The following is a 27,500-nucleotide window of genomic DNA, read 5'->3' as shown; positions in this document are numbered from 1 at the left end:
GTTTCACGCCTGAGAGTGCCTGTAATTACGCCAGCTAGCTGCCTACAATAATTACATACAATAATGCCTACCATTCAGCTGTTTTTCTAACCTCATTGTCTGAAGCGTTAACGATAGGTAGTAAGTAGCTACTGTGCTCGAAATGTAGCTAGCTTGTTGCTACCTGGATAGCTACTAAACAATAGCTGGAACGACCTAGCGAACAGACGTGAACTGGCTGAGTCGATTCAGTGGCTAGCTTTGCACTTGGCTAGCTAATAGTAGCTGCTAGGGGTAAGTTATAACCTACATTTGTGTTTTGTTTTTACATACTGGTAGCCAGAGTCGTTCAAGGGAATTCGGGACATGGGTGACTAGTTAACGTTAGCTTGGCTCTCACTGTGTGTTCGTGCCGTGGGAGGACGGGTTTCTTCATTGGCAGAAAGCAATGGCTAGCTAGTATGCTAACTATTCTAGCTAACTAACTGGCTGAATAAGTTGACGACGGACTCGCTCAAGCTGTCCGGACTAGCCCACAACGTTAGACACGGACACGAATGATCTGCTTGGCGTGTTGACACACTGGTGGTTTGTTGTGGCCGAGTATTGGTGCTAAACCATGTTGTTGGAGTCCGGCATGCTAGTTGGCTGTGGCGTCATATGACTAGGTGCCCTGGACGGTTTTCACGGAAGAATACTGTACCAAGTTAGCTAGCTGAATAAACGAAGTTAGTCTATTCCTAGAAAACATTGAACCACTGTAGTTCACAACAATTATAGTTTCTGAGGTGGAAGTTGGGTGAGTTATATTTGGGTGTTTCAGTGAAACGTAATTGAGGGATGCCCCGCTCTCTCGCTTTCCCAGCTGTTTAGTTCATTTCATTCCGATCTCCTTTGCATTATTGTAGCCATTTTCTGTAGCCTGTCAACTATGCCTCTGTCTATCCCTGTTCTCTCCTCTCCGCACAGGCTATACAAACGCCTCACACCGCGTGGCTGCTGCCTCTCTAACCTGGTGGTCCCTGCACGCACGACCCACGTGGAGTTCCAGGTCTCCGGCAGCCTCTGGAACTGCCGTTCTGCGGCCAACAAGGCAGAGTTCATCTCAGCCTATGCTACCCTCCAGTCCCTCGACTTCTTGGCGCTGACGGAAACATGGATTACCACTGAAAACACTGCTACTCCTACTGCTCTCTCCTCGTCTGACCATGTGTTCTCGCATACCCCGAGAGCATCTGGTCAGCGGGGTGGTGGCACAGGAATCACATGTCAACACCCTGTCGTTCTCTGCTAACATCAAGGCGGTGACACGATCCTGTAGGTTCATGCTCTACAACATTCGGAGAGTACGACCCTGCCTTACACAGGAAGCGGCACAGGTCCTAATCCAGGCACTTGTCATCTCCCGTCTGGACTACTGCAACTCGCTGTTGGCTGGGCTCCCTGCCTGTGCCATTAAACCCCTATAACTCATCCAGAATGCCGCAGCCCGTCTGGTGTTCAACCTTCCCAAGTTCTCTCACGTCACCCCGCTCCTCCGCACACTCCACTGGCTTCCAGTTGAAGCCCGAATCTTCTACAAGACCATGGTGCTTGCCTACGGAGCTGTGAGGGGAACGGCACCTCCGTACCTTCAGGCTCTGATCAGTCCCTACACTCAAATGAGGGCATTGCGTTCATCCACCTCTGGCCTGCTGGCCCCCTACCTCTGCGGAAGCACAGTTCCCGCTCAGCCCAGTCAAAACTGTTCGCTGCTCTGGCACCCCAATGGTGGAACAAGCTCCCTCACGACGCCAGGACAGCGGAGTCACTCACCACCTTCCGGAGACACTTGAAACCCCACCTCTTTAAGGAATACCTGGGATAGGATAAAGTAATCCTTCTACACCCCCCTTACCCCCACCCTCCCAAAAAAAAATGAAGTGGTTATCCCACTGGCTATAAGGTGAATGCACCAATTTGTAAGTCGCTCTGGATAAGAGCGTCTGCTAAATGACGGAAATGTAAATGTAAATGTATCTCTCTCTGTCTCTCTCTCTCTCTGTCTCTCTCTCTGTCTCTCTCTCTGTCTCTCTCTCTCTCTGTCTCTCTCTCTGTCTCTCTCTCTGTCTCTCTCTCTGTCTCTCTCTCTGTCTCTCTCTCTGTCTCTCTCTCTGTCTCTCTCTCTGTCTCTCTCTCTCTCTGTCTCTCTCTCTCTCTCCTACCTCAGTGTAGGGGTTGTAATGTAAGGGGTTGAGGCCAGAGAAGGGTTCAAAGACTCGAGCCGAGGCCAAGGCCTGCTGTTTTCCTCCAGGCAGCAGACGGAGCAGCTTCTCATGGACCGTACGGATCGTCACCACCTGAGAGACACACACACAGGTCAGAGTTTGTCAAGAACTGTAAGGATCGTCACCTCCTCAGAAAGAGAAGTGGTCAAAGATGAGTCACAGACTCTCATACATGTCACATATACAGTACACACACGTCATTAAGTCATATGGTAAAGCTTCATCAGTAACCTCAGGAACATTGTCACATACGAAAAAAGGAAGTGGGGTGTAGTGACTTAGTCAAAAAGGGTTCCTAAAGAGCGAGTGCAGAGATATCCTATACTTCCTGATATGCAATTATGACAATGATGTTAATGACACAGAGAATGATTGACAGCTGGTGCATCTGACCTCGTCCAGTCTCTGAGCCAGGCTGTGCAGGGCCTGGGGGCGGTGCTTGTCTCCCTTCCAGGGGTAAGGGGCGTATCTCTTCCACACCTGTCCACTCAGGTGCTCACAGGCCGACACCCACTGCTCACAGATGACCACGCCGACTCTCAGGCTCTCCCTCACAGATAGGAACGGGTCCATGAAGAGTTTCACACCACTCAGCTTCTTCTGCACGTACCTGCCCAGCGCACCGCCTGACACACATAAACACACAGTCAGAAACACAAGCCATGGCAGGCCATCTGAAATAATGCAACAACACCACCATAATAAATACAGTAGCTAGCTCTCTGCCAGTTCAGTTTCAGTTCCAGGTTGTGTGTGTGTGTGTGTGTGTGTGTGTGTGTGGCGTACCAATGACGTCCATGAGTCTGAGCATGCGCGTCTCAGGAAAGGGATCATGGTCATTCTGCCTCCACACGTCATCCAGTGTGTCTCTGCTCACCTCCACCAGCTCCACAGCATCAGACAGACAGACACCATCCAGACCACTGTAGTCCTGATACACACAGGGGGGATGAGACAGTCAACACACACACACACACCAAAACACACCCCTTCCTTCCTTCCTTGTTCGTCCATCATAGGTCGATGATAACCATGACATGATTTATTGGGATGAGTCTGGGCTACGGTGAGTAAGCAGATGGTTGATGACGCCAATCTGAGCCGGAACATTCTTTACTTTACTAAATGTATTGTCCCCTTGGGAGAAATTCGTTGCAGTATCATACACGTTTTAAAAAGGACAAGACCACAACACAAATGGACAATAAAAGGACATTACACAATACAACGTCATGACAGTCATATACAGTATGAGAAGCCTGCTGGTCTTAGTGATTGGATCAGGACATTAGCCCAAGCTATTTAGGAGGGATATCACATTTGGCACAAATTATTGTCTAGTCCTGTTTTTTCACTCTTTGACACACTGGACATGATATATTGGTAGTACACACACAGTCCATACCTTCTCTATGGGCTTGAAGAGCTCAGAGAAGTGTGAGGCCCTCTCTCTCACAGTGCTCCTGTCCCCAGACTCAGAGAGATCAGCCCAGTACTGGAACTCATCCACTGGGGTCAGGATACCTGAACAGACAGAAGAACACACCAACAGGAGGTTTTCAACTGTCAACTATGATTAGACCGGGGATCGTTGTTGCTCTTCGGTCTTTCATATCATTTGATGTAATTCCCCTGTTACATTTTGATGTACTAGTAGGTATATCCTAGTCCGAGGATTTGGCTAAAGCTCATAGAGATCTGGGTCCCGGATATTCTGAACCACGTGAGCAGTGTGCACCCACCCAGGATGTCGTCTTCTCTGTGGCTCCTCTTTCCAGTGTCTTCTGTTCCGGCCCTGCGGATCACAGAGCCCAGCCCCTGCTCCAGCTCACTTAGCAGGCCCGCAAGCTTTGGGTCAAATGCTGAGCTCCACCGCTCATCCTAGAATAAGGGAATACATAATAAATCTATAAACACACCTGTAACACACACCTGCAAGGTATAAAGGTGTTACCTCTTTAGTACACAGGCATAACACAGGTGATATATGTTCATTACACAGGCAATAGATCTCACCTTGAGTAGCATAGGGGCGAACACCTGTCGCACGGCCTGGTAGAGGGTACTGATAGGAGACTCTAGCATGGAGGACACCAGGACATTCTGGTGCAGGTTCTCCTCTGTTATCACTGTGGGACGCAGCTTGAAGAACACTAAAACCTCTCTGCTGTCCCCAGCCTCAATCTGTACACAGCCATAATGAAAATCAGAAAAAAAAGAGGATATTGGTTTGGGGTTAGGTCAATTTCGATGATGTAGGCACAAAATTATAAAGTCAGTAGCTAAGTTCCTGGTTAGCAAGAAAACGTCTGTTCTCATCTTGGTAGATGTGAACAGAGAAAGAAGTGTATGTTTATCAATGTGTATGTTTTACATTATTGCTAATTGGATATCATATCCTGTATTGTCTAGTATACCTTGTTTGACAGGCACAGGTCATTCTCGTGTTTGGTGACAGCAAGCACGAATTCGTTCCCATCATCTAAGAAATTGTTGAGTTCCTCAGACCCATCAAGGGATGATGGCGGCTTTAGGCCGAAGTAGTTCCCTGTCGTGGTGAGGATGAACTGCTTGCGGGCGTCATCCGAGCCGTGAGGCATCTCTCACTTCTTGTTTTGTGGCTCAGGTGAACAAATTGTTTTCGGATTCCCTACGAAAAAAAGGAGCTAATGTCAAAGTGACTCATACTGTGACGATGTCCCACATCCCTGCCTGGGCTAACCAAAAGTCGAAGCTAAACCACTTGTTACTCACTAGCTAGCTATCTAGCTAGCTGCACTGTTAAGCTAGCGATTTAGCTTCAAAACCAGTCCATAAACGTCCAATAATGTACCGTCACCAAACTGACGGCCATTTGTAAAGACGAAGCGCACTGGCATCACTGAGGTATATATGAACTAGCATGTTATGGAGTATGCTATCTACCTGGAAAACTAGGTAGCTAGTTAGCGTAGTGCGAGCCCCGGAAGAACTAGCGTAGCTATCATGCTACCTATAGCTAGCTGGTTCATAACAGTTTCATCTAGCTAACTAGTAAAGTTAGCTGACCAGAGAACGTACTTACTGGTTAAAGAGGAGGCTTAGACTGTAAAACCGAATGTGGACATCAAAGCACTAAATTATAAATATATTATATTATATTTTAGCCGAGTCCGAGAGGGTGCTTCTGCATAATCTGCAGTTGATGTCTTGTTTCTGCAGCAAGAGTGAAGCTGGCGTAGTTACCATTGAAACTACGGCAGCTACGTAGCTAGCTATCGCAACTGCAGTGCTCACTGGTTGGCTACGTTAAAAAAAAGTGCCGTAGAAGCTATCCGTGGTAGGCCTACTCGCAGAGAGAAGGATTTAAACTTTAGTGTTGTCACGAGCACCGGATACATACAGCAGGTCTAAAACAGTATAGTGAAACTTGCGAGCTCTTTCCGACGATGCAGAATAACAGTAATGGATTCCCTAGAGGAAAAAGCAGCTAGTGTCAAAGTGAATCATACTGTAAGCATGTCACACCCTTCCTTGCCTGGGCTAAATAAAAGTCTGGCAACCTAAGCTAGACATGCAAAAAATGAAATAAAAACAGAATGCAGGTACTGTATACAGGATATACAGGTCAGTGCCATTAATACAATGTGCAGGTGTACTGGAGTGATTGATGAACCATACCTTCAGAAAGTATTCACGCCCCTTGACTTTTCCACATTTAGTTGTGTTACAAAGGGGGGTTAAAATTGATTTAATTGTCATTTTTTTGTCAACAATTGACACAAAATACTCTATAATGTCAAAGTGGAAGGAAAAACTCTCGGTAAGCAACACTAGTGTAGATCTGGTGTCTACACGGAATTTGCATCAAGTCCAATTTCAGAAAGTTCAACAGCAATAAATAAAATCACCATCATGGAATTAAATAAAAGCAACCTCCATTCATCATCTCCAGTCCTTCATCACTGACACGGCAACAAGCCACTGCTTGCAAGTCAATGCTATAAAGTGCCTATCTGATGTGTGCCGGCATGATGTAACTGAGAAATGAATGCATGTAGGCTAGGAGGATGCTTTGGTGTTTCCCCGTGACAGACTCAAATGGCAGGATTCAGACTCTGAAGGTTCACAAAGGAGAACAGCCCCTGACTGTGTGATATTATAGACCAGAGAAAAATCACATGGGTGGCATCATGAAGGTTATTGGAGAAGCTAGAACAAATGGAACATGTCCCAGGGTGCATTGCTTTTTCATAGTTTAGCTTGGGGTTTCAATTCACTCACTGGATTGTATAATGTAGTAGTGTAATTTATAGTAGTGCAACATTCCAGCAGGTTCACATCAGAATAGTTTTCTGAATTTATGAATCAGTCTTTATGGTGGAAGAACACATCAAGATTAAAATGGCAGACACAGTTGTAATAGTAAGTCCTTGTAGAGGTTCAGCACAGCCTCGTGTTATGTGGATGGTCCTGCTCGTGGAACATTTCACACCATTTGTATTGAATATCAAATCCCTTTCATAAACTGTCAAATCAGAACTAAGATTCCACGTTTTATTAGGTCTTAAAGAGGGAACTAGGAAGAAAGTATGGTCTTCCTTCTGCAGAGAAAGTTCTTAGAATATTATGTTCATAGAGAGGTCAGCAGTAGAGCAGTTTCTCCTTTTAATTTTTTGGGGAAATTAAGGTAAAACCTTTAAATACAAATAGATGGCCACCCTTTCCCGGAAGCCCCTCCTTTTATCGTTTTAAGTTATTCTTCTGGTTATTATGATCTCATCCCTCAGCCACGGAGTAAGAGCTCCTCCTCACTTCCTTTAACATGTGTGTGTGTGTGTGTGTGTGTGTGTGTGTGTGTCTGTGTGTGGCGAGGCAATAGGTGGGATGAGTTAGTAGAGTGTTTGTCCAGGCCTGCTGCACTATGTTTGTACTGAGGTTTCCCACACCTTTGTTTGTGTGGTACCATGTTCTTTATCCGTGTCTGAGGTTAGCCTGTGTCAGCATGGTCTGATCTGATCGGATCATCTGATATCTGTAGCCTGAATGGAGGGGAGGAAATTCTCTCCGTGCAACACCACTGGTCCAAACAACATTCTCCATTCTGATTCGCCCTTCATCAGGGACACCATGGATACAGTGTTCCATTTCTCACTAATGTTGTTGTGTTCTTGATAAACATTGCAGTTTGAACTACTGTGTGCAGAGTACTGTAGATTTTAGGTGGCATATATAGGGAAGTGAGAGTCTCAAATGTCTGTGACATTAACTGACCCCCCACCCCCTCAGCACACACACAACTATGAACACACACTGCTGTGAGAAGAGACCAAATCCTGATAACCTACGGTATGCTACAATGGTAACATTAGTCAACTAGAAACCCTAGACCCACTCCAATTTGCATACCGCCCCAACAGATCCACAGATGATGCAATCTCTATTGCACTCCACACTGCCCTTTCCCACCTGGACAAGAGGAACACCTACGTGAGAATGCTATTCATTGACTACAGCTCAGCATTCAACACCATAGTGCCCTCTAAGCTCATCACTAAGCTAAGGATCCTGGGACTAAACACCTCCCTCTGCAACTGGATCCTGGACTTCCTGACGGGCCGCCCCCAGGTGGTAAGGGTAGGTAACAACACATCTGCCACACTGATCCTCAACACGGGGGCCCCTCAGGGGTGCGTGCTCAGTCCCCTCCTGTACTCTCTGTTCACCCATGACTGCATGGCCAGGCACGACTCCAACACCATCATTAAGTTTGCCGACGACACAACAGTGGTAGGCCTGATCACCGACAACGATGAGACAGCCTATAGGGAGGAGGTCAGAGATCTGGCCGTGTGGTGCCAGGACAACAACCTCTCCCTCAACGTGACCAAGACAAAGGAGATGATTGTGGACTACAGGAAAAAAAAAGAGGACTGAGCACGCCCCCATTCTCATCGACGGGGCTGTAGTGGAACAGGTTGAGAGCTTCAAGTTCCTTGGTGTCCACATCACCAACGAACTATCATGGTCCAAACACACCAAGACAGTCGTGAAGAGGGCACGACAAAGCCTATTCCCCCTCAGGAGACTAAAAAGATTTGGCATGGGTCCTCAGATCCTCAAAAAAATTCTACAGCTGCACCATCGAGAGCATCCTGACTGGTTGCATCACCGCCTGGTATGGCAACTGCTTGGCCTCCGACCGCAAGGCACTACAGAGGGTAGTGCATACGGCCCAGTACATCACTGGGGCAAAGCTTCCTGCCATCCAGGACCTCTATACCAGGCGGTGTCAGAGGAAGGCCCTCAAAATTGTCAAAGACTCCAGCCACCCTAGTCATAGACTGTTCTCTCTGCTACCGCACGGCAAGCGGTACCGGAGTGCCAAGTCTAGGTCCAAAAGACTTCTCAACAGCTTCTACCCCCAAGCCATAAGACTCCTGAACAGCTAATCATGGCTACCCGGACTATTTGCACTGCCCCCCCACCCCATCCTTTTTACGCTGCTGCTACTCTGTTAAGTATTTATGCATAGTCACTTTAACTCTACCCACATGTACATATTACCTCAACTACCTCAACTAGCCGGTGCCCCCGCACATTGACTCTGCAACGGTACCCCCCTGTATATATAGCCTCCCTACTGTCACTTTATTTTACTTCTGCTCTTTTTTTTTCTCAACACTTTTTTTTGTTGTTGTTGTTTTATTTTAACTTTTTTTTTAAAACTTTTTTTATTTTTTATTTTATTTTTTGTTTAAAATAAATGCACTGTTGGTTAAGGGCTGTAAGTAAGCATTTCACTGTAATGTCTAGACCTGTTGTATTCGGCGCATGTGACCAATACAATTTGATTTGATTTGATTTGATTTGAAAAGCAAAAGGACTTCCCCTGACTAAAGCCACACCCCCAGCATGCTTAGGGAAGAGGGACTGATTGCCAGTGCTGAGAACACACCAACCTCTCCGACTTCACACTCGATTACGGCTGTTAAGAAAGGCAAAGCATGACTGCGGTAAGAATGCCTTTATTTCACCATCATAGGCTTTATAACTGTTATAAATATCTACAGCTCTTCCAGACTGGCTGGTAGTGGATGTACCAGTGTTGATGTAGCTTTACTTAGAGAATACAGTGCTGGTTAAGGTGAAGCAGTTTAATTAAACAATGCAATAGAAGGGTATTCAGTTTGACCTACTATATCATATATTTTTTATTTTTAACCTTTATTTAACTAGGCAAGTCAGTTAAGAACAAATTCTTATTTACAAACCCGGCTGATGCTGGTCCAATTGTGCGCTGCCCTATGGGACTCCCAATCACGGCCGGATTGTGATACAGCCTGGAATCGAACCAGGGTCTATAAATAAGAATTTGTTCTTAACTGACTTGCCTAGTTAAATAAATGTTTAAAAATTAAATATATATGATAGCGACGCCTCTTGCACTGAGACGCAGTGCCTTAGACCGCTGCGCCACTCGGGAGCCCCTATATCATTGAATGAATGGAGGTTGTTGGTGTTTCAGGTTATAAACCAAAACAATAGATGTAGAGATGTGACTCCTACTCTTGGGGTTGACTGTAATATCTGGAGAGATGTAGCAAACAGATAATGGAGCCATAGAAACTGACTGGTCATTGGCTGCATTTACACAGGCAGCCAATTCTGATATTTTGCCCGATTATTGGCAAAAGATCTGATCTGATTGGTCAAAAGATTAATTATTGGCAAAATTGGGCTGCCTTTGTAAACGCTGCCATAGTGTCATATTATATATTTAAAATAAACGTTTATCATCATCATCTCTGTCAAAGTGGTTTAATATCTAAATCTTGTTGCATGGACAGTGCATTATATATTTTTGCAATTGCTTATTTGCAAACATTGTCAATCACTTGGATAAGTGAAACATTTACACACAGTGGATTTCACCGATACTTTCACCTAGATATGGTCAGATTACTCTGAAGTTTTCATCTTTTGTGTTTTGATAAAACTACGACATTTCAAAAATAAATCCATGGATTACAGTTTCTATTGACTGCGACGTGAGTAACACACTAAACATGAACTTTTAACTTCTCACTCTGCATAGTTCTAGTACCACGCCTTTCTGACTCACTCGTGCTGCAACATTACAAAACCGTCTGTGTCAACTAAGAGTGTCAAACTACTGTTTGCTTCATGCTCAGTGGACCATGAATGCATGCACGTGCATGCTTATGTTGTGTTTATGTATGATTGTTTTCATGTGTGTGTGTGTGTGTGTGTGTTATAGCAATATATTTGATATACAGCAACTATATACAGTTCTTCTGTACTGTTGATACTGTAACCTGTGTTAATGAAACTCATCCTACAAGCTGATACCATAACAATGGGGCTCTCTAATTCTGGGGATTCCCCTTGGCTTATTAATTAGAAACTTATCTGACAACCAAGCCAGTTCCCTCTGTCAGCCCCCGGCACAATCCTCTGGCCTGTGACATTCTACTGAGGCAATCGTTTGATGTCTTTACTCTCAAGTAGTTAATTCATAATAAAGTCCTTGCAAGACAATGTGTAAAAGACACACGATTGAGGAACGGAATTGTTGTTTGATTCTCTTCAGATTGACGCTAAATCAACCAAACCCACAACTCTGAACCATGAACTCCCTATCCTTAACCACCAATCGCTGAGATCAATAAAGAACCGTGACCACAAATATCTCACTAGGCAAAAGTTATCTATCTGGATTTCGCCTATCGGGTAGGATTATATGCATAGAAATAGAACGAATAGAATGGACAAATCATTGACTTCAATGGGGACTCCCATTCTACGCATTCTATTTCCATGCATTTAATCCTATCCTATAGCTGAAATCTGAATAGATAACCTTTGAAAAACTGGGCCCTGCACACAGTAGCTGTATGTGCTTATAGCCTACTGCCCAAAGAGTACAAAGAATTTCCTGAAGTAATTCCCTTGTCCTGGGATTTCCCTTAGGGTTTTCTTGACTGACTATTAGGAAGAGTAACCTAAATGCTCAATTTATTTCCTTAACTTGGTTATTATAATAAATATAAAATGAAGATTTTTCTTAATTACTTTTTTTAAATCTCACCATATTATCTGAGGATTAATAAGCAAACTCTCGTGTCCTTTATGAGTGTTTATTTACCATGATATGAATCTGATCATATGAAACCTGATCATTGGTTGTAAGTACTGCTGTTTGAACTAATGTGTCTGTGTTTTCTACAGGACTATGGGATGTGTGTGCGTTGGCTGCTTCGGTAAATAGTGCTCACTTATCACTCTGTGTGACTATGATCATGGCGGGATTGTGTCTGAGGTATATTTCTATCTTTAAATCTTGGTTATTTGCAACCGTTAGCCTACTTGATTTACATACAACTGTATTGGTCTAATTTTGATACAATTATACGTTTTTAATAAGAATAATATTTAATTTGTAGAGTTAATTTCCCGCTATCTAGAGTCAGAATTCTTCACACCTTGTTTACAGTAGTGTGTGTGGTGACAGTATCTGATAGAGAGAATGCCGCTGTGGGTCTCCAATGGAATTCATTTCTGTTTTCTGGGTGTTTCCTTGGTATACAGTACATTCCTGAAAGCTGGAGGAATGTGTGCCTGTAATTAAAGGATAATATTAATAACATTTATGGGTGTGTTTCTGGAAATAGGTTATTAGGAAATAAGAACGCTACCAGTGACCTCACCTAACAGTACTCAGCTGATTGTACTGTTATTTTGGTTTCCAGAAAGTGTGTCTTCTTCTTCCTGGCATCGGTTCGGTTTATTCAAAGTAGAGGTAAGAGGAGAGTCAAGTGACAAAAATATGACATTATGATACCTGCCACTTTATCAGATCAGATCTTTACTGTTGGAGATGCTTGGCTGAGTGTGTGTGTGTGTGTGTGTGTGTGCGTGCCTGCATGTGTGTATCTGTGTATGTTTTCTCTGTAAAGTTTGATTTGCAATAAGACTATCTGAACCATGATGTTATCTATTCAGTAGAAGGGAAAGTACCAGACACTTTCAGATGAGAGAAAAGTGTAGATGTGTCAGATAGATTGAGGGAAAAAGAAACACAGAAGCCAAAAAAGGAACTGCCTAATGTCTACCCTCACCCCCCTAACTCTCTGGCATAACCCTTCCCTAACCTCTAACCCCTTTCGCCCTCTCTCTCAGATGTCACCATGGTGATAGGAGAGGTGGGTGGGGCTGTGACCCTCCCCTGTACGTCTGACCTCTCCCCAATCTACCTGTATGTACAGAGACCTGACCCAGTGGAGTACATTAACGGCTACCATCAGACAAAGGTCTTACCATCGCCTGACCCAAAGTATGCAAACCGTACGCATGTAGACCCCACACAGGGAACAATGAAGCTGTGGAGTATACGGCCGTCAGATGAGGGGCTGTACGAATGCCACATCCGATACCCAACCAAGGACAACCGGGAGATCATACAGCTCAATGTGACAGGTAAGATTACCTCAGTTCAAACTCTCTTACATGTGGAACATGGCTTTCTGGATGAAGGAAAACACAATGTCTGTGCTGTCAGATGTGTGCTTGTAATAGCCCAAACCATAGATACATTCACTAAAAAGAAGACAAAAAGAAAGCTGTAGACCGGCTTGTGTTGTTTTGTTTTCAGTTACTTAGAGGAAGTAAAACTAAGAAAATATCAAATCATTTCCATCTCTCCCCCTCTACAGCCAACTACAGCATCCCCAATGTAACAGTGGCTTGTGACAGCAGCAGTTGCTTGGTGACGTGTTCCTCCGACAACGGTTACCCTCGTAGGGACGTTGAGTGGAGCCCGAACCCTCCTCTGAACCAGAGCCACTGGAGAGCAGTGAACAGCAGTGATAGGAGAGACCCGGTCTCTACGCTGTTCTCAGTCTTCAGTTCCATATCCGTCAGCTGCTCCTCCGGACCCTGGCTGAACCTCAGCTGTGCTGTAGGGGGCGCCCTCTCACAGGAACACACCGTCTGTGAGGACTGAGACACACTGTCTCTATCACTGTCATTAAATGTATAACATTATACATTTCTGTCAAGCAAATTAATTTGAAACCTTACCTGTTGTGTTGTATTGTATTTATCTACTATAGGCATGCCACAGGCAGGCTCTCCTGATATCCTTGTTGTCTGTGTGATCTCTGCTGTCTCTGCTGTTCTGCTGTGTTTCCTGGTTCTGGTATTTATCAGCAAGAAAAGGAAGGCTAAGCCAGCCAGAGGTAATCAAGGTAAGGATGACATTACTTGCGATAGTGGAGACAGACAGTATTGTCTCTTGGAAATGGGACCGGCAGGATAAAATATAAATATCTATAAATACATAAAACATATAGATGGGTTGGCGGACAACGTTATGCACATCGATGTGGCCGGAAGGTGTGTGTTGTTATGATTCTGAAAGGTCTGATGGCTAGCAACAATGACAAGAAGCTGCCATGTGGGGAATCGTAGGTGGCTTGTTTCAGCTCGTTGTATATTATTATAGATACCATGTCTTGTTTTGAGATAGCTAACCAACAACAGTAACTATGTATTGAGAGACAAGTGCTCATTGTTGCAAATGTATTTATTTTTCAATAAACATTTAGAGACTAAATATAATTTACATGTTGTCAACAGTCTAAGCCAACCCCATCTGTTTTGCCCCATAGTTGCGCACGCGTAAGTTTTGTTGCTAAATAACCAACCCGTCTATATCTTTCTGTTTCTCCAGGAGGGGAGGTTGCAGCAAATTCAGAGTGAGTATCTGTTTCACTGTTTCACTGTTCAGACGAGTGAGTATCTGTTTCACTGTTTCACTGTTTCACTCAAACTCACAGGATAAATACATCCCACTGGGCAAAAACAGGTTCAATCAACATTGTTTCCACGTCATTTCAACCCAAGAAATATATGTGATGATGTTGAATCAACATGGAAAACTAATTGGATTTGCAAAAAGTAATCAATGTAAGGGCATTTCGTCTTTTATTCATCCAACTTTGAACCTAAATCCAATGATTTTTTTTTTTGATTTCACGTTGATTTCACGTTGAATTCACATTAGTTGACAACTCGACCAAATGTAAATCAGAACTAGACGTTGAACTGAAGTCTGTGCCCAGTGGGATAAGATCAAAAGCTTGACATTGGTTTAGATAACCTGTGCAAATGACCTGGCAAAGCAGTTAAACATTTTTGTTTTGTTAAAGTTTTGTTTCATTCCTTTCCTCTCGTTCTTCCTCTCCTCTCTCTCTTCCTCTCCTCTTTTTCATTCCTCTCCTCTCGTTCTTCCTCTCCTCTCTCTCCTCCTCTCCTCTCTCTCTCTCTCTCTCTCTCTCTCTCTCTCTCTCCTCCTCTCCTCTCTCTCTTCCTCTCCTCTCTTTCTTTCCTCTCCTCTCTCTCCTCCTCTCCCTCTCTCTCCTCCTCTCCTCTCTCTCTCTCTCCTCTCCTCTCTCTCTCTCCTCTCCTCTCTCTCTTCCTCTCCTCTCTCTCCTCCTCTCCTCTCCCTCTTCCTCTCCTCTCTCTCCTCCTCTCCTCTCTCTCTTCCTCTCCTCTCCCTCTTCCTCTCCTCTCTCTCCTCCTCTCCTCTCTCTCCTCCTCTCCTCTCTCTCTTCCTCTCCTCCTCTCCTCTTTTTCATTCCTCTCCTCTCTCTCTTCCTCTCCTCTCTCTCCTCCTCTCCTCTCCCTCTTCCTCTCCTCTCTCTCCTCCTCTCCTCTCTCTCTTCCTCTCCTCTCTCTCTTCCTCTCCTCTCTCTCTTCCTCTCCTCTCTCTCTTCCTCTCCTCTCTCTCCTCCTCTCCTCTCTCTCTCTCTCTCCTCTCTCTCTCTTCCTCTCCTCTCTTTCTTCCTCTCCTCTCTCTCTTCCTCTCCTCTCTTTCTTCCTCTCTGCTTCCCAGAAATGTACAGCTGACCTGAAGGAACCCAGACACTTGAACATTCGGAAGACAGAATGTGGAAGGTTCTATTATTTGACTCATTGGATACTGCCTTCTAATGGGATATGGTAAAGAGATTACTGAGGTGACCTAAACATTGCCTGAACTTGGTGCTGTTGGAAACTATGTTAACTTTCCTCTACATGCTGGATGGTAAGCTGGACTTCAGGGGGTGTTTTTACGGCGTTGAGGAAGACTGAAAATTGTATGTTAAAATGACTGAGTTCCACAGAAAACCAATGAATACTTGAAATGCAATGACTGTCCTCAATGTGTGCACTAAACCAGGGCATGCAATTATCCAAGGCAACATATACAATTATTTGTATTGTGTTGTATTAGGACTAGCGACATGCACTTTAGAAAAGTGTACACTTATCCAGTGATCACTTATCAGGGATTGACTGTATTCAACTGATTGATGAATTTTGGAAGTGAATGTGTCTGTCAGTAGTAGATCTTACTCCAGTTCCTATACCAGCATCTCCCAGTAGGTCCTATTACTGCCAGTCTAAACTGGTTTTATAAAGCTGAGATTCGCATAAGGTGAAACGGCGCCACTGGCCGCCCCAGGCGCCACTGGCCGCCCCAGGCGCATTTGTTATTGTTTTTTAAACGGGGCAGAGGAGCATACATACTCTGCTGTTCTATCGTGCGTGCAATGACGTCAGAGGTAAAACACACAGTGTTCTTTATTTTGAAGTTGTTGTAATATGGCAAACGGACGTGGCAGTTTCACCGCTACGGATTCCAGCTTTAAGGACTTATGGGTTTTCAGTGTTTGTGAGCAGAAGACGAATGTTGAATGTGTGTAAGAATGTGTCTTGATTCTTTTTGGAATTATTTTCAAAGTTTTGTTATCTAGGCAAAATATTTATATGAATTATTATGTTATTCTCATGTAAGATACTATTGTATTATTTTTATACAAGTTATGAATAAGTTATTCATCTTAAATTATGTCTTTCAACTTTTTAATAATAAAAATATATACAGTTGAAGTCAGAAGTTTACATACACCTTAGCCAAATACATTTAAACTCAGTTTTTCACAATTCCTGACATTTAATCCTAGTAAAAATTCCCTGTTTTAGGTCAGTTAGGATCACCACTTTATTTTAAGAATGTGAAATGTCAGAATAATAGTTGAGAGAATGATTGATTTAATATTTTATTTATTTCATCACATTCCCAGTGGGTCAGAAGTTTACATACACTCAATTAGTATTTGGTAGCATTGCCTTTATATTGTTTAACTTGGGTCAAACGTTTCGGGTAGCCTTCCACAAGCTTCCCACAATAAGTTGGGTGAATTTTGGCCCATTCCTCCTGACAGAGCTGGTGTAACGGAGTCAGGTTTGTAGGCCTCCTTGCTCGCACACGCTTTTTCAGTTCTGCCCACAAATCTTCTATAAGATTGAGGTCAGGGCTTTGTGATGGCCACTCCAATACCTTGACTTTGTTGTCCTTAAGCCATTTTGCCACAATTTTGGAAGTATGCTTGGGGTCATTGTCCATTTGGAAGACCCATTTGCGACCAAGCTTTAACTTCCTGACTGATGTCTTGATGTTGCTTCAATATATCCACATAATTTTCCTTCCTCATGATGCCATCTATTTTGTGAAGTGCACCAGTCCCTCCTGCAGCAAAGCACCCCCACAGCATGATGCTGCCACCCCCGTGCTTCACGGTTGGGATGGTGTTCTTCGGCTTGCATGCAACCCCCGTTTTCCTCCAAACTGAACGATGGTCATTATGGCCAAACAGTTCTATTTTTGTTTCATCAGACCAGAGGACATTTCTCCAAAAAGTACGACCTTTGTCCCCATGTACAGTTGCAAATCGTAGTCTGGCTTTTTTATGGCGGTTTTGGAGCCCCGTGGGAATCGAACCCACAACCCTGGCGTTGCAAGCCCCATGCTCTACCGACTGAGCTACACAGGGCCATACCTTTGCACCAAAGTACGTTCATCTCTAGGAGACAGAACACGTCTCCTTCCTGAGCGGTATGATGGCTGCGTGGTCCCATGGTGTTTATACTTGCGTACTATTGTTTGTACAGATGAACGTGGTACCTTCAGGCGTTTGCAAATTGCTCCCAAGGATGAACCAGACTTGTGGAGGTCTACAGATTTTTTTCTGAGGTCTTGGCTGATTTCTTTTGATTTTCCCATGATGTCAAGCAAAGAGGCACTGAGTTTGAAGGTAGGCCTTGAAATACATCCACAGGTACACCTCCAACTGACTCAAATGATGTCAATTAGCCTATCAGAAGCTTCTAAAGCCATGACATCGTTTTCTGGAATTTTCCAAGCTGTTTAAAGGCACAGTCAACTTAGTGTATGTAAACTTCTGACCCACTGGAATTGTGATACAGTGAATTATAAGTGAAATAATCTGTCTGTAAACAATTGTTGGAAAAATTACTTGTGTCGTGCACAAAGTAGATGTCCTAACCGACTTGCCAAAACTATAGTTTGTTAACAAGACATTTGTGGAGTGGTTGAAAAACGAGTTTAATGACTCCAACCTAAGTGTATGTAAACTTCCGACTTCAAATGTACATTGCTATAAAGAAGTGGTGGAGCTGTTGACAAAATGCAGCCCTTTTGTAGGACCACGGATCAACTGCGTTAGGAACTCAGTAGGGGGCTTAACTTACTGTTTAAAGTTAGAATAGTAGACTTTTTCGAAATTGAGTTGTGCATCTGCAGCTTTTTCCAAAAAAAATGTCACTTAGGACCCCCAAAAGGCTAGGGCCGGCTCTGTGTGGGTATGGATGTTGGCACGTAGAGCCGCGAGACAGTGTGGCCCCTAATGACGAGTTCAGTTTTTTTGTGGCCCCCACCCCCATCAAAGTTGCCCATCCGTGTTATATGTGGTATGGTGTAACTCTTAACACCAAATTGCAGTATCAGTGTTCACCAGCAGATGTCAGTCTCACCACAGATTTATGCTCAGCCACCCTACCAACCGAAGAGCTGTATATTAGGACTTGTGATTCCGCTATCACCAAGCCACCAGTCTTATCCATGCTGAAAAAGGGTAGTCTGTAGATCCAATTTTGTTCAATGCCATTTCTTCCACCTTTGTCTCTACTGCAAACAGCTTGTCTGATTGCCTCTGACTGGAATTAAGAGATAAGGGGAAGATGTGAGAAAGGCGAAGAGAAGAGAAGAGATACTCTCTCCATTCAGCAGACAGAGTTTCAGTGTTTATTGGGACAAGAGAATGGTGTGGTCTGGATACTCTGCCTGACACCACTTACCTTTCAATCATAGCTACAGACCAGAGCTAACTCGCACAGTAGGGAGAAACCACACATCTCTCTTTACCTCTCTCTCTTGCTCCCTCCCTCCCTCCCACCCCCTCCCTACTATCTCCCGCCCTCTGTCTATCTCTACCCTCCTCCTCCGTCTCTCCCATGAATCATTGTGCCAGTCTGTCCCTCCCCTGTGTTTACATTAAACAGCAGAATCACTCCAGCCGGCTCAGACTTCAGGAATGTAACACCCTCCCTCCCTCCCTGGTCAAACCCAAACAAAAGAAATAGAAAGTCCCTCCACTCTTCTTCCTCCACTCTCCTTCCTCCACTCTTCTTCCTGGTAGACACACACCAGATTAGAAAACACTAGTAAGTGAACCAGTTTGGCCTGCTTCTGCAGACACACACACACACACACACATGCAGGAATAGTCAGAGTCAGAAGGAAGCCGATGTAATGATGGTGGAGTCCTTGAATAATCCCTCAATTTTACATCTACAGACCACTGAGCTGGCACAGTTTACTGTCTGTGTTCCTTTAGAGAGAGGCAACCTCTGCTCCAGTATGCTGTGGCCAATACCAAACAGCAGGCGAATAAGATTATTCCACTTCAGAATGTCAACTAAATTAGTTCAGGGCTGAGAGAACCGACGGACTGTGCTGGAGGACAAGAGATCGATTCAGGAGAGCAAAGTTTAAATCTGATCAGCATCAGGGAGGTTTCTCTATTTGAAGACAAAATCGGAATACTCAGATGGGAATACCACTGAGGGGCTTCAATTCCGATCAGAGATTCTCAGACAAACCCTTTGGGACCGAGCCACAGTCACGAGTGGAGATTCTATGTCTGCTGTGTGTGATGCTGGAAACCTGAGGAGTTGTTGATAAGAGTCACATCTCCTTGTTTATTAATAACACTGCTTAAGATCTGACCTTTACATTTACTGTCATAACAAGTATACATGTACGGTACACACACATACACACACATACACTGTCTGTAATAAAGCCCTTTTGTCGGTAAAAACTCATTCTGATTGGCTGGGCCTGGCTCCCTAATGGGTGGGCCCAGTTGTGTGGTCATGTGCGGCAAAGAAGGACATAGGTAAGTTGGTCCAGAGCGATGCAGCACGTATCGCACTTAGATGTTACACGGAGGGAAAGTGTCAGTAACATGCATGTCAGTCTCTCCTGGCTCAAAGTTGAGGAGAGATTGACTGCATCACTATTGGTCTTTGTGCGAGGTATTGATATTAGGGTTAGGGTTAGAATTAGGGTTAGTTTTAGGGTTTGGGGTTAAGGTTAGGGTTAGGGTTAAGGTTAGGTTAAGGGTTAAGGTTAGTAAAACAAACATTTGTGTGTGTGTGTGTGTGTGTGTGTGTGTGTGTGTGTGTGTGTGTGTGTGTGTGCTCCCATTTCAGAGCTCTTCCCAGGTCCTCAGTACAGTAGGTGGTATCGGTGATGTTGTTGTTATGGTGTTCTCCCTGGTTACAACACGTGACTGACCTCCAGACCAGAATACACCAGAACACTGAGACAGACCAGAATACACCAGAACACTGAGACAGACCAGAATACGCCAGAACACACCAGAACACTGAGACAGACCAGAATAGACCAGAACACTCAGACAGACCAGAATACACCAGAACACTGAGACAGACCAGAATACACCAGAACACTGAGACAGACCAGGAAGAAGCACAGAGTCACACACTCTCTCTTAGAGAGCGTCCTTTCAACAGGTGTGGGGCCCAAAATAAAGAAAGCACCCCCTCCCTCTAATCTGAATCTTTGGAAATAATTGAACTTCTTGTTTATCTCCTTGAATCCAAACCTCCTATCTATGCTCTGCCCCTCCCTGCAACTGTTACCCCTGATCTCCCGTTCCCTCCAACCTACCCTACTCCTGCCCCCATGTCATTCTCTCCCTCCACACCTCTCCCTCATGCATCTATTACAGTCTAAACTCCTTTTCCCATTATGTTTTAACTTCAGTCACCATGTGGAAATTCCCAATCTGGCCCTCGCACCATCATGACCACCTAATCATCCCCAGCTACCAATTGGCTCATTCATCCCCCCTCCTCTCCCCTGTAACCATACCCCAGGTCGTTTCTGTAAATGAGAATGTGTTCTCAGTCAACTTAGCTGGTAAAATAAGGGTAAAATAAATAAAAAATGTGAGAGAGAAAGAGAGAGGGAGAAAGAGAGAAAGAGAAAGAGAGAAAGAGAGAGGGAGAGTCTTCCATTCATCCTGTTTATATAAGTACAGTATATCTCACTGTAAAATCCACTCATCTTTATGAGCCTCATAAAACCCTCTATACACACACACACACACACACACACAATCGCACACACGCACACACACACACACACACACACACACACAGAGATTCAAACATTCGTATATACACACCCCCATTCATTTGCTGACTTCAGAATAAACTCTTAGTTTTGACTGATATAAACACACTTTTACGACACCAATATGAAAAAAATTATCTGCTAACAAAAGGGACTTTCATAGTAGCGAGACTCCTACACACACACGCACACACACACACTCTCACACACGCACATACTCTCATACACTCTCACACTCACACGCCCGATGAGTCATATAGAGGTAGCTAACATCTGCCGTCTAGTGTCTCTCACACTCACAGGAGCTGAGAGCTCTGAGGGCAGCTCTTAACTCAAACACACTGTTTATGAGTTACAGGCTGTTCTGATAAACACACATGTTGTGGTTGTGTAGACCCACTGTGCTCGCTGTCACTTTGAGTAGATCTCTCCCTCTCTCTCCCTCCATCTCTCTCTCTCTCTCTCTCTCTCTCTCTCTCTCTCTCTCTCTCTCTCTCTCTCTCTCTCTCTCTCTTCTCTCTCTCTTTTTTTTTTCTCTCTCTCTCTCTCTTCTCTCTCTCTCTCTCTCTCTCTCTCTCTCTCTCTCTCTCTGTTAGCAGGCTGAACACAGCAGACACCAGGGGTCCGGCCTGTAAAAGAAGCCAGTAGTGTCAGTGGGCCAAAGGCAGCGTGGTATGTTGGGACGTGTGGAGCCCAGTGGGGGGGCTGGGTGATTGACAGCAGGACTGGAGAGAGTTTAGATCAGGAAACAGATAAGAACAGGAGGAATGGCACAGACATGTCAGAGAGCCTCATAGTGTGTGTGTTTTTTTGTGTGTGTGCGTGCGTGCCTGCGTGCGTGCCTGCGTGCGTGCGTGCCTGCCTGACTCACAAAGTCTGATACAATCTGAGACTCAGGGGGTATGCTAATTTGGTATAGAGCAGACCTAACCCAATCTATTAAATTAGTCAAAACAGGAACATTTTTACATCTGGCTAGAAATTAATAAGGAAATTATCTCAACAGAGAAAAATGTCCTCATGTGTGCTACCTATATCCCCCCCCCCAATAGAATCCCCATACTTTAAAGATGACAGGTTCTCCATCCTAGAGGGGGAGATCAACTATTTCCAGGCTCAGGGACATGTACTAGTCTGTGGCGACCTAAATGCCAGAACTGGACAAGAACCTGACACCCTCAGCACACAGGGACAAACACCTACATGGAGGTGACAGCATTCCCTCCCCCATATGCCCCCCTAGACACAACTATGACAACATAACCAACAAAAACGGGTCACAACTCCTGCAGCTCTGTCAGACGCTGGGTATGTACATAGTCAATGGTAGTCTTCGAGGGGACTCCTACGGTAAGGACACCTATAGCTCATCTCTTGGCAGTAGCACTGTAGACTACTTTATCACTGACCTCAACCCAGAGTCTCTTAGAGCGTTCACAGTCAGTCCACTGACACCCCTATCAGATCACAGCAAATTCAAACTCTACTTGAACAGAGCTAAATTCAATCATGAGGCATTAAAGCCAAAGGAAGTGAATAATATTAAGAAATGCTATAGATGGAAGGAAAGTAGTGTGGAAATCTACCAAATAACTTTTAGGCAACAACAAATTCAATCCCTTCTAGACAATTTCCTGGACAAAATGTTTCACTGTAATAGTGATGGTGTAAACTTGGCAGTAGAAAACCTAAACAGTATATTTGACCTCTCAGCTTCCCTATCAAATCTAAAAATTTCAAGCAGACAACCTAAGAAAATTAACAACAAATGACAAATGGTTTGATGAAGAATGCAAAAACCTAAGAAAGAAATTGAGAAACCTATCCAACCAAAAACATAGAGACCCAGAAAACCTGAGCCTACACGAAGAGTTATCTATCCAAAACAGAGATGTATGGATAAACCACTTTTCCAATCTTCTTGGCCCAATAACAAAGAACAAACAGCAAAACATATACAGTGGGGAGAACAAGTATTTGATACACTGCCGATTTTGCAGGTTTTCCTACTTACAAAGCATGTAGAGGTCTGTAATTTTTATCATAGGTACACTTCAACTGTGAGAGACGGAATCTAAAACAAAAATCCAGAAAATCACATTGTATGATTTTTAAGTAATTAATTTGGATTTTATTACAAAAAACTAAAAATTATTTAAAACTAAAAATCTTAGAATCAACTATTAAAGACTACCAGAACCCACTGGATTCTCCAATTACATTGAATGAACTACAGGACAAAATACAAACCCTCCAACCCAAAAAGGCCTGTGGAGTTGATGGTATCCTAAACTAAATTATGAAATATACAGACAACAAATTCCAATTGGCTGTACTTAAACTCTTTAACATCATCCTCAGCTCTGGCATATTCCCCAATATTTGGAACCAAGGACTGATCACCCCAATCCACAAAAGTGGAGACAAATTTGACCCCAATAACTACCGTGGGATATGCGTCAACAGCAATCCTCTGCATTATCATTGACAGCAGACTCGTACATTTCCTCAGCGAAAACAATGTACTGAACAAATGTCAAATTGGCTTTTTACCACATTACCGTACGACAGACCATGTATTCACCCTGCACACCCTAATTGACAAACAAACAAACCAAAACAAAGGCAAAGGCAAAGTCTTCTCATGATTTGTTGATTTCAAAATAGCTTTCGACTCAATTTGGCATGAGGGCCTGCAATACAAATTGATTTAAAGTGGTGTTGGGGGGAAAACATATGACATTATAAAATCTATGTACACAAACAACAAGTGTGCGGTTAAAATTGGCAAAAGAACACACACATTTCTTTCCACAGGGCCGTGGGGTGAGACAGGGATGCAGCTTAAGCCCCACCCTCTTCAACATATATATCAACAAATTGGCGAGGGTACTAGAACAGTCTGCAGCACCCGGCCTCACCCTACTAGAATCTGAAGTCAAATGTTTACTGTTTGCTGATGATCTGGTGTGTCTGTCCCCAACCAAGGAGGGCCTACAGCAGCACCTAGATCTTCTGCACAGATTCTGTCAGACCTGGGCCCTGACAGTATATCTCAGTAAGACACAAATAATGGTGTTCCACAAAAAGGTCCAGTTGCCAGGACCACAAATACAAATTCCATCTAGACACCATTGCCCTAGAGCACACAAAAAACTACACATACCTCGGCCTAAACATCAGCGCCACAGGTAACTTCCACAAAGCTGTGAACGATCTGAGAGGCAAGGCAAGAAGGGCCTTCTATGCCATCAAAAGGAACATAAAATTCGACATACCAATTAGGATCTGGCAAAAAATACTTGAACCCATTGCCCTGCATGGTTGTGAGGTCTGGGGTCCGCTCACCAACCAAGAATTCACAAAATGGGAAGAACACCAAATTGAGACTCTGCATGCAGAATTCTGCAAAAATATCCTCCATGTACAATGTAAAACACAAAATAATACATGCAAAGCAGAATTAGGCCAATACCTGCTAATGATCAAAACCCAGAAAAGAGCTGTTAAATTCTACAACCACCTAAAAGGAAGTGATTCCCAAACCTTCCATATCACCTACAGAGAAATTAACCTGGAGAAGAGCCCCCTAAGCAAGCTGGTCCTGGGGCTCTGTTCACAAACACAAACAGAACCCATAGAGCCCCAGGACACCAACACAATTAGACCCAACCAAATCATGAGAAAACAAAAAGAGAATTACTTGACACATTGGAAAGAATTAACAAAAAAACAGAGCAAACTAGAATGCTATTTGGCCCTAAACAGAGAGTACACAGTGGCAGAATACCTGACCACTGTGACTGACCCAAACTTAAGGAAAGCTTTGACTATGTACAGACTCAGTAAGCATAGCCTTGGTATTGAGAAAGGCCGCCGAAGCAGACTTGGCTCCCAAGAGAAGACAGGCTATGTGCACACTGCCCACAAAATGAGGTGGAAACTGAGCTGCACTTCCTAACTTCCTGCCAAATGTATGACCATATTAGAGACACATATTTCCCTCAGATTACACAGAGCCACAAAGAATTAGAAAACAAATCCAATGTTGATAAACTCCCATATCTATTGGGTGAAATACCACAGTGTGCCATCACAGTAGCAAGATTTGTGACCTGTTGCCACAAGAAAAGGGCAACCAGTGAAGAACAAACAACATTGTAAATACAACCTATATTTATGTTTATTTATTTTCCCTTTTGTACTTTAACTATTTGCACATTATTACAACACTGTATATATACATAATATAATTCTTTTGGAACTTTTGTGAATGTAATGTTTACTGTTTATTTCACTTTTGTTTATTATCTATTTCACTTGCTTTGGCAATGTAAATATATGTTTCCCATGCCAACAAAGCCCCTTAAATTGAAATAGAATTGGAGAGAGAGAGAGAGAGAGAGAGAGAGAGAGAGAGAGAGAGAGAGAGAGAGAGAGAGAGAGAGAGAGAGAGAGAGAGAGAGAGAGAGAGAGAGAGAGAGAGAGAGAGAGAGAGAGAGAGAGAGAGAGAGAGAGAGAGAGAGAGAGAGAGAGAGAGAGAGAGAGAGAGAGAGAGAGAAGGATAAATCTGAGATAAAGATTTAAGTTCTATTGTGTAACAATGCGGAACACATCAAGCTTGTTCTCTCTGTCTTTGGAACACAGCTCAAACCTTTAATGACTGGCTTTGTTGGTCAGGTTCCTGACAGCCCTCTGACCAGAGCCCTGGAGAGGGACTGAGCAATGTTCAGAGCTGCTTAATGTTCAGATTTACTGTCCAACTGTTTCTCTGGAATTAGAAGAGAGAGAGAGAGCGAGAGAGGGATAGAGAGAGAGAGAGAGAGAGAGAGAGAGAGAGAGAGGGTTCGTGCCAGATTCCCAGACTCTCCCCACTCCGACAGGAAAGGGGAAGCTCCGGAATACTATCTGTGTCAGAGAGTAGAGGTAGAACAGACCCACTCCTCCAGCCTGAAGCCATGCATCACTGTGGGTCCATTGTGAGAAGGAAAGGTCCATCAATGGAGCTAGAGGCCGAATCACCCCTACACCCTGTCCCTGGTGGTATACCTCCCTGAATACGACAGACAGACACTTCATGCATTGACTTGTTAATCCATCTATCCTTCTCTGTTCGTTCTGCTGTTGACAGTCACACCCAGTAGAGGGAACAGAGGGCAGCCATGTTGGAGGCCCATCGCTCCCAGCAAACCAAAATTGGTTCTGTGAAAGTTCCCAGAACATTCGTTAGGTTGGGGCAAATGTTCTCATAACACAAAAACTGTCCAGTTGTGCTGATGATTATACAATGTTTGTATAAACCCTAACTAGAACTTAATTGGAATCTTAGCTAATGTTTTTGGGAATGTTCCCAGGTTGCAGGGATTCTACTTAGGAAGGATTATCATTCATTAACAATCCCATGGTCCATGACACTAACTAGCTCCACAGTCTAGCCACATCACATCTGCTGAGCCGGGCCCCCTTCAGGTCCTCACAGAGCTGTTTATGAACTGATGACGAGGGGAAAGAATCACTCAACTTCCCTTTAGACCAGTCCAGTCCAGTCTGAACAACAACACAGAAGGAGAAAGTCACTGGAGCTGGTCCAGCAGCCCAACAAGCTACAGTCTAATTATCTTCTATGTTTCCTTGGTTACGGACCTAACTTCCCCTGTAAACATTTAGTCCAAAGAAATCTGGTGATGTTGATGAGAGGAGTGTATTGTAATTCATCAGTGTTTATGCATGAAATACATAACCCAGAGGATTCATAAATAGTCAGGAGTGCTCATGTCAAGGTCAGGAAAAGTCTGCTCAAGACATTCTAGAAGGCAAGGCACATTCTTAGGCTATATGCTAAAGCACATAAAAGAACGTTAAATCACATTCTAGAATGCCAAAACACATATAAATATATACAGTAGGCCTAATGCTAAACCTAAAATTAATGGCTTACTTGTACACTACGACCTATCCTACTGTTCTCCCCCATTCCCCCTCCAGCCCACTGTTCTCCCCATTCTCCCCTCCATCCCACTGTTCTCCCCATTCTCCCCTCCATCCCACTGTTCTCCCCATTCCCCCTCCATCCCACTGTTCTCCCCATTCTTCCCTCCATCCCACTGTTCTCCCCATTCCCCCTCCATCCCACTGTTCTCCCCCATTTCCCCTCCAGCCCACTGTTCTCCCCATTCCCCCTCCAGCCCACTGTTCTCCCCATTCCCCCTCCATCCCACTGTTCTCCCCATTCCCCCTCCATCCCACTGTTCTCCCCATTCTTCCCTCCAGACCACTGCTCTCCCCATTCCCCCTCCATCCCACTGTTCTCCCCATGTCTCCCTCCTGCCCACTGCTCTCCCCCATGTGTCCCTCCAGCCCACTGCTCTCCCCCATTCCCCCCTCCAGCCCACTGCTCTCCCCCATTCCCCCTCCAGCCCACTGCTCTCCCCCATTCCCCCTCCATCCCACTGTTCTCCCCATGCCCCCCTCCAGCCCACTGATCTCCCCCCATTCCCCCCTCCAGCCCACTGCTCTCCCCCATTCCCCCCTCCAGCCCACTGCTCTCCCCCATTCCCCCTCCATCCCACTGTTCTCCCCATGGACCCTCCAGCCCACTGCTCTCCCCCATTCTCCCCTCCAGCCCACTGCTCTCCCCCATTATCCCCTCCAGCCCAAATGTGTGTCAGGGCCTCAGAAGC

At 44.4% G+C, this 27,500-nt stretch overlaps 2 protein-coding genes across 3 annotated transcripts in view; one reads left to right on the top strand and one right to left on the bottom strand.

The window, feature by feature from the left end:
- Positions 1-5,433, bottom strand: part of LOC121567802 (cytoplasmic dynein 2 heavy chain 1) — a 176,424-nt gene extending 170,991 nt beyond the window's left edge. Inside the window, 8 exon segments of the mRNA XM_045220180.1 lie at positions 2,184-2,318; positions 2,640-2,872; positions 3,033-3,177; positions 3,652-3,770; positions 3,989-4,127; positions 4,263-4,430; positions 4,664-4,896; positions 5,311-5,433. Coding sequence (XP_045076115.1) covers positions 2,184-2,318; positions 2,640-2,872; positions 3,033-3,177; positions 3,652-3,770; positions 3,989-4,127; positions 4,263-4,430; positions 4,664-4,846 — 1,122 coding nt within the window. The 5' untranslated portion in view covers positions 4,847-4,896; positions 5,311-5,433.
- A 3,721-nt stretch (positions 5,434-9,154) lies between these two features.
- LOC123480965 (ICOS ligand-like) lies at positions 9,155-15,348 on the top strand. 2 transcript variants are annotated; one of them, XM_045220968.1, is made up of 8 exons: positions 9,155-9,241; positions 11,478-11,509; positions 11,999-12,048; positions 12,429-12,725; positions 12,962-13,240; positions 13,361-13,495; positions 13,981-14,005; positions 15,145-15,348. In XM_045220968.1, the coding sequence occupies exons 1-8, from the start codon at positions 9,233-9,235 to the stop codon at positions 15,161-15,163; spliced, it is 846 nt and encodes a 281-aa protein (XP_045076903.1). In that variant the 5' UTR covers positions 9,155-9,232; the 3' UTR covers positions 15,164-15,348. The 2 variants fall into 2 exon arrangements, with proteins under 2 accessions (XP_045076903.1, XP_041734037.1); XM_041878103.2 differs by having other exon boundaries at positions 9,183-9,241; positions 11,478-11,568.
- Positions 15,349-27,500: the final 12,152 nt, after the last annotated feature.

Source organism: Coregonus clupeaformis, chromosome 6 (genome assembly GCF_020615455.1).
Source record: "Coregonus clupeaformis isolate EN_2021a chromosome 6, ASM2061545v1, whole genome shotgun sequence".
Lineage (NCBI taxonomy): Eukaryota > Metazoa > Chordata > Actinopteri > Salmoniformes > Salmonidae > Coregonus > Coregonus clupeaformis.
This window is presented reverse-complemented; position numbering and strand designations above follow the sequence as displayed.